This window comes from Watersipora subatra, chromosome 10 (genome assembly GCF_963576615.1).
Source record: "Watersipora subatra chromosome 10, tzWatSuba1.1, whole genome shotgun sequence".
NCBI lineage: Eukaryota > Metazoa > Bryozoa > Gymnolaemata > Cheilostomatida > Watersiporidae > Watersipora > Watersipora subatra.
This window is the reverse complement of record NC_088717.1, coordinates 36,521,431-36,529,355: the sequence shown is the minus strand read 5'-3', so window position 1 is coordinate 36,529,355 and position 7,925 is coordinate 36,521,431. Positions and strand designations below refer to the sequence as shown.

Here is a 7,925-nt window from a genome sequence, read left to right as displayed (position 1 = left end):
AAATCCAATAAAGTTTGTAAGGAAACAGTCATGGTCAAAGTACCGCATCCTTCTTTATGCGTTAGTATAGTGGACTTCCTTCTTTATGCGTTGGCATGGCGGACTTCCTTCCTTACGCATTGGTATGGTGGACATCCTTCTTTATGCCTTGGTGTGGTGGACATCCTTCTTTATGCGTTGGTATGGTGGACATCCTTCTTTATGCGTTGGTATGGTGGACATCCTTCCTTATGCGTTGGTATGGTGGACATCCTTCTTTATGTGTTGGTATGGTGGACATCCTTCTTTATGCGTTGGTATAGTGGACTTCCTTCTTGGAGCATTCTTGCCTCTCTGTGGCAGCTGAGAGGCAGTAGATCCTCAACCTGGCGAGCTCCTTTAGGGATGCCAAGTCTGTCCAACAGTGTGCAGGAGAGATTTGGTATAATGGGCTACAACATACATCATTGTATTGGTTTGAGTAGCAATTCAGGTCAGTTTGCTTGCTACTGGTACCATGTAACCAGTAGCGAGCAAACTGTTCACTTGTTTCAAGGTCGAACCACAGTGACTAACCTGGTAGACCCACCTTCTATGAGGTGTGGAGGGTGGGTAGACATACTGACAGGACAAGTACAATACCCGTCTCTAAGGCACATGCACACAACTAAGATGACCAACTATCTTGTGACCAACTATCACCATTTGCTGCTTTGCAAAATGCTCCTTTTAAGAAGCAAAGGCTATGGGAGGTGACCCCTAAACAAATGCTGTGGGTCTGTAAGCACGTTTCAAAAACAGTAAGGGCGAATGAACCATTAAAATGGTCAATGGCCGGCTCCCTTGCCACTGAACTCGGTACTCTTAGTACTTGATAATGTAAACAGGACTTCACTATGCAACGCAGCCCTCAACACGCACAGCTTCTGCTTACAATCCGCCTCATCTTGAACTGGACTCACAAGTCATCTGAGTACACAAACAAGTAGCTCGTAAATCGAAGGATTGCAGACTAGTGCTGCACAATATCTTTGCATGTACCTTTGATTATTTGGTCTCTAAATATATCGAATATCGAACATTGGAGCGGTCTTCTTTCGATATACAGTGTTAGGCTTTAACATGAACGATATGAGAGGATATTGATTGATAATAGTTAAAAAACAGGAGTTGTGCCCTCTTTACAATAAGGAGAATGTACAACTCCAGTTTTGCAAAATAAAATAAGAATATTTTATCAAAATATCCGCTTATTGAAGCCGATATTTCGATAAAATATCGGCTTCGATATTCATATCGATTTGAAAACTGATCAAATATAAAATCATCCACTAAAATATATCGTCACATCGAATTATATCGTTTTATCTTGCAGCACTATTGCAGACGATGAAAAGTAAGGTTGTAAGGTATACACAATTCATATTCACCCCAGATCTGCTTGAGGTTGTTGTTTGGAAACATATACCTGGTGTTGTTAGTAAAAACTACATAAAACAATCGGCTAATACAAAGTCCAATTGTTTTAGCAAAGTATTCAGGCTTTAAAATTCTGACAATTGTGGAAGATGTATAGCTCTGTACAAATTACAGACGCTAGTGTAGAAATATAGAAATCCTTTGTTCTTATCAACCAATATTATAGTTAAATGGAAATTTATTGGCAAATCCGTATGAGGAATCAAATTTCTCATCACTAAAGAGCATAAAAATATTACATATCCTTGACAATACACAGTAATACCTTGAGATACGAGTGTCCTGACATACGAGCAATTTGAGATCTGAGATAACTTCCAAGCAAATTTTTGCCTTGAGATCCTAAACAAATTTGAGATATGAGATGTTTCTAGATGCTGCAGCTAGGTAGCCGGAGTATGAAAAAGGCTGCTTACAAGAACAGCGTTGCTAGGTCTTTTTCGTTAGAACAATTTGGAAAAAGTTTTAATAAGGCTCGTTAAAAGTGAAGACGAAAATGAGTAAAGAAGGGAAGCGAAAAGAAGTAAAAAATGCAGACACAATTAAAATTAAGTTTAGTGTAAAAAGATTAAAACCTATTCATCAATGTTATGGATAGCATGCCATACTTATTTATGTTAAATTTAAAGTTTATGGTATGTTAAGTAGCGCCACAGAAGTGTAGCATACCGAATGTGTTGCCGTCGAGTCTCTCTCACAACACTGTTACCGTCTCTCTCGAAGGTAAGAACTCCATACAGTACTGCGCATAATGATGTCACATTTTATTGCAGATCCTAACCACTAAATAGGTGTTTGTTACTTTGCGACCATAGGTGGTGGATTAGAATTAAAAATATGGTTTTTCACTGTAATATCCTGGTTTTACGCGTTTCTTCCAGGAGGTTGGGAATGGATTAATTTGTATTTAGTTATTTTATATATATATAGGAAAAATTGATATAAAATGCGAGTGAATTGACATACGAGCTCAGTCTCGAAACGTATTGAGAGCGCATCTCAAGGTATTACTTTATTTCTATTTTTTACTAACAAAAAACAGCAAATGCCATACTGACATGAGATCGATGCAGTAAAAGACGGCCAGGGCTAAATATCATACGCTAGTGTTCATTGACGACTAGCACAAGTTGTTGCAAAGGTAATTAATAAGTCTGTCTAGAAATGTGACGTAAAAAGACTGACAAATATCACAATTGTATTTTCAAGTTGTGATTGACCTTATTTTGATGAGCAATTGTCTAAATGTCAGTCGATGTGGGGGTTTGTAATACGCAATCTTACTGTCAAAAGGTGTACTAAGATGTGATGAATGGCTTTGGAGATCATATTGAGCTATTTGAGCATGTCTCAGTGAAGTACGTGTAGTACATACCATGTAGTGTATACCATGTAGTGTATACTATGTAGTGTATACGATGTAGTGTATACGATGTAGTGTATACGATGTAGTGTATACGATGTAGTGTATACCATGTAGTGTATACGATGTAGTGTATACCATGTAGTGTATACGATGTAGTGTATACCATGTAGTGTATACCATGTAGTGTATACCATGTAGTGTATACCATGTAGTGTATACGATGTAGTGTATACCATGTAGTGTATATCATGTAGTGTATACCATGTAGTGTGTACCATGTAGTGTATACCATGTAGTGTATACTAGTGTTGGGCACGGGTAGTAATACTCGTTGAACTCGCGGGTTTATCTTCTCTCAAGTATCGGGTAATAGAGATTTCGGGTATTCCGGTCCTTCGGGTTCTGACTTTCAAGTTCGGGTTTTGGTACACGGATCCGTCTGGTAGTGTTAACACAAACTCGGTCTATTGCGCCCTGCGCTCTTTGTCTGGGACCACAGGGCATTTCTGTGTCATTTTTGCTAAGGAGGCATGACAATGGGGTTTAACAAGTCTTTAATTTAATAGATAGAATAAAACATATCATACCTTATTTACTATACCTACTAGAAATATTGTAGTCAAGCAGTGATTACTTGTCATTAAAAGGTGAGAAGAAATACTTACATCAAATTTTATTTGCGCAATTAGCCAAATTGGCTTCGTAAACAAATCTATGCCTTCTTTAATACGGCGCGTGTTCGCTATCACTGATAACACATAGGTCCTTAGTCTGTTTCCGCTATTGCCTTGTTAGAAACAGCCATCAGCGTTGGTAGTAGCAGTGAAAATTTAATAACTCTGTTTAAATTGATTACCACAGCTAGCTATTATGAATTACATAATTCATTATAACAAAGTTTTACTAAGCCAACAAGCCTTACTAACGAAAAAGCCGATAATGTAAAGTTTTTTTTATGAGATTTGGAGCACCATCTACAGAAAGTCAGAGAGGTACATTGAACATGTTTAAGTATTAAGCTACCATAGACCCTATCTTCTACCACCTGTTGACATGAAAATTCCCTGTGGCCCCAGACTATCTTGACTGTTTAACAATCCGCCTGTTAACGCTGCGAGTACGAATGTCAGTCGATAAAAACTGTGAAAAATGATAAATAAATTGAAAAGAAATATAATTGCTTTGTAAATTTGAAGATATATCTGTTTAGAAAATCTAAACATAAAATCCATATCAACAAACCCGATACCCGAAAAACCCGTAGGCAAAGAAATACCCAAGCCTAGCACTACTAGCTACCCGATACTCGAAAAGCCCGAACAGAAGGGGGCGGGTCTAAACCCGTTGACCAAGAAGTACTCGTGCCCAGCACTAGTGTATACCATGTAGTGTATACCATTTAGTGTATACCATGTAGTGTATACCATGTAGTGTATACCATGTAGTGTATACCATGTAGTGTATACCATGTAGTGTATATCATGTAGTGTATACCATGTAGTGTATACCATGTAGTGTATATCATGTAGTGTATACCATGTAGTGCATCTCTGTACTGCCGAGAGAGGGCATCTAGTGATGCAAAAGCTGGTGCTCCTTAATATCTTTTGCATGCAGTCCTACAGAGATGGCACAAATCAATACCAATCATACTGGCTCGAGCGCAGCCCAGCCTAAAAAGGTTTGCGCTGTGGTGCTTTCGCTCTGGCACCCAGTGTTAACTCAGCTAGGATGCAAACAGAAGAGTGTCCATTCCATCTTGAACATTGTATAATGGCTTGATAGAGATTGCTCAAATCAGCCAGAGTGACAGCCTGCACTGGTGGCTTTGGGAAACAGAACAGAGCTACATGGAAGTCGGTGATAAAACCTAAACCATAAGACAGTCATTGTCAAAATGACAAAAAGAGAGAGAGAGAGAGAACGTGTAGGGAGAGAGAGGAGGGAGTGAGAGAGAGGGGGGGAGAGAGGAGGGAGAGAGAGAAGGGAGTGAGAGGAGAGAGAGAGAGGGGGGGGAGAGAGAGGAGGGAGTGGGGAGGGAGAAAAAGGGGGAAGAGGAGAAGAGAGAGAGATCAAGCCGAGTCTTGTTATAGTTGAAAATAGTCGCGGCCGTCCAGTTGCATGGCCGCATTAACACTCACCTGCAGAAGGATGCCACACACTCGCAGGTTCTCCATGACGATATGGAGTACTGTATCCAGAAGGACTGGATTATCCTTCAGCTCCCAGGGCCTTTGTGACTCCATAAAACCATTACTCTTCCTCAATTGTAGCATGATGCAATCAACAGCCTTGTAAAAATTATATTCTTCGTAATGTTGGCTCACCAGACCTTGAAAAATGTGTCAAAAATATAGTGATGCAGCTTGAAAGACACATGGAAGAGAAAAGAAATGAATTATCACCTAAAGTAAAATCACATCAAATCTTTTCATCAAACATTTGTATTAACTGAATGGCCAAACAAAAAACTTGAAATTACATGTATAAAAAAAAACTAATTAACAAATTCATATATATTTTATGCCCGATTCCTTCACCAAACATCTATATCAACTAAACAAACAGGCACCTGGAAGCAAATCGAGGTCTGCCATAAGCTCCTTCCAGCCATCCTCTTCCACACGCTCATGGACATCCAAGTCTAGAGGAGGATAAGTCTGTTGCTTGTTTATAGACTTGGAAGTGCATCTATTCAGAAGGTTTCCAAGGGTATTACAAAGCTCACTGTTCAAGTAGTTGAGCATTTTACTTTCACTATAATCTACAACAGATAAGGGAGATAATCTCTCCAAAGAACTAATGCATTAAAACATGCATGCAAGGTTTGTAGGTAAAATTTAGTATTTTTCGCAAGGCAAGATAAACTTTAGACCTGCTCTGAAATTAAAACAGAAGCTGTATAATGGAGAAATGTTGTACATTACTTTAAGGCATTTAATTTGTACAGTATTCATACAGACAGTATTCATTACAGACTAAAGTCTGTAATGAATACAGACTAAAGTCTGTATGATTACAGACTAAAGTCCGTGATGATTACAGACTAAAGTCTGTAATCATCACAAACGAAAGGACAAACCTTAGAGTTATCTCCCCTTACTAATAATATCAGTGTTTATATGACAAATCTTTGACATCCTTAAAACGGGATGATTTTGAAATGTACATCTATGAAACATAAAAAACTGACTTTGAGCAGTAGATGAAAATATTTGAGTAGTAGTAGTAGCAGGCCTACTATTTAATTTGATATGCAGTCTCTGTAAAATCAGCTTGTTCTCAAAAGTCAGTTATATTTGTCGTACACCAGCTTCGGTTCGGATAATAAATGATAAAAGAGTAGCCATAATGTTTTATAAATAATAGTAAAACACAGGCTAACAGTGCTGAAATGACAGGTCAGCTTTGTTTTTAAAAAACTGAGCCCGTGTTCTTTTAATATTTATGTATTATTACAGTCGACCTGAATTCTAGCGAACAATTTTTATACAAGCTGAAGCAAGGAAAACGCCGCAAAGAGCATTGCTCATTACAAGGCAAACTTCTGTCAACAAAGTCAATTTTTTTACATGTTTGGATCACTTTAAAACACAAAAATACCACATATGAGCAACCTAGGTACATTAATAGCCAAGTTATAAGGTCAATAAATTGTCAATTTTTATCCTTTAGGTCAATTTTTATTTTTTAGGTCAATTTTTATCTTTTAGGTCAATTTTTATCTTTTAGGTCAATTTTTATCTTTTAGGTCAATTTTTATCTTTTAGGTCAATTTTTATATTTTTGAGTCAGTTTTTACTCTTCATGCATACTGGGAATTCAGAATTTCCCCTTACTAAGGTATTTGGGTATTTCCCTTTCTTAAAGGTTGACTTGCAACAAATTTCACATTACAGTTATTTGGTATCAAAAGCTTCACCATGTCTTACTCTGTTGTGTTGTAAGTGCCAAATATGTGGAAATGTGATTACAAGCTCTTAAAAGCTCAAAAATGAAAAGCCGCTGTAGATTGGAATCTCTTTATTTCGATGACGTAACCACAAAATTTGGTTATCGTCTTGTCACGTATGTTTTCACGTGAATTAAAAGGCCAATACAAAGCTCAATATAAAACTTATCGTAGTGCTAGTTTATGACAAACACTGCGGGTTTTTCTGAAGACCCCATATCAAATATAGATGCTCGCTACTTTAGTTTTGTTTCGGCCTGGTCTAATCGGCAAGTCGTAATCTGACCACGGGACCCAATACTTAGCAAATAATTTCTGCAGGACTTTTCAATTATCACAAGTGACCAACAGGCTCGTCATGATTATCAGACAATGATATGTACCCCTTCAAGCTAAGGCTAAAAAATTAAACAAATTTTTATGGTATGTTATAAGATATCACTGCTAAAAGTGACAGCATTACGATGACGATAAAACACACGTGTAAGAACAATAGACATAGTTTTATTGAATGCGTGAAGTATATTTGTGAAAATATTTCGACGAATAAGGTTGCAAGAAAGTGTAAACAGAAACCATCTCTCACAACTACATCACATTTGAGCCGTTTTGGAAAGAGAATCCAAACTACGGCGGTCTCGTGTGGCTGCGATTTTCTGTTCGTTTTTGAGCTTTTATGAGCTTGTAATCACCTTTCCACATATTTTGCACCTACAACACAACAGAGTAAGACATGGTGAATCTTTTCATATCAAATAACTGTAATGTGAATTTTGTTGCAAGTCAACCTTTAATAGAAATTGGGTGGGTTTTTTTCCTTTTGCTTTATTTTTTATGTATAGGATGAGTCAGCGTGGCATTATGAAATCTGCTCAAGTCACTGGTTGATATTTATTGCATGCGCTGCCCAATTATATGACTAGTATGCAGTCAGTTTTACACTAGCAAAGATGCCAAGAGCTAAGCAATCATCTCATGGGAAGGTTCTTCAGATTATAAGAGAGTTTCCTACTGAGTTCACCAAGACACCAGGCAATGAGCTGTATCGTAAACTTTGAAGTTGTGTGGTAAAGTCTTCTAAACGATTTTTGTGTGGAAAGCCATCAGAAAACTGCCAAGCACAAGAAACAAGTGGAATAGCCAAACCAG

The 7,925-nt window shown here is 37.7% G+C and overlaps 1 protein-coding gene across 1 annotated transcript in view; it reads right to left on the bottom strand.

The window, feature by feature from the left end:
- Positions 1–255: 255 nt before the first annotated feature.
- LOC137407016 (methionine--tRNA ligase, mitochondrial-like) overlaps positions 256–7,925 on the bottom strand; it is a 39,603-nt gene continuing 31,933 nt past the window's right edge. Inside the window, exons 9-11 of the mRNA XM_068093620.1 lie at positions 5,397–5,588; positions 4,966–5,156; positions 256–431 (exon numbers count right to left, since the gene is read on the bottom strand). Coding sequence (XP_067949721.1) covers positions 258–431; positions 4,966–5,156; positions 5,397–5,588 — 557 coding nt within the window. The 3' untranslated portion in view covers positions 256–257. The remainder of the gene's footprint in view (positions 432–4,965; positions 5,157–5,396; positions 5,589–7,925) is intronic.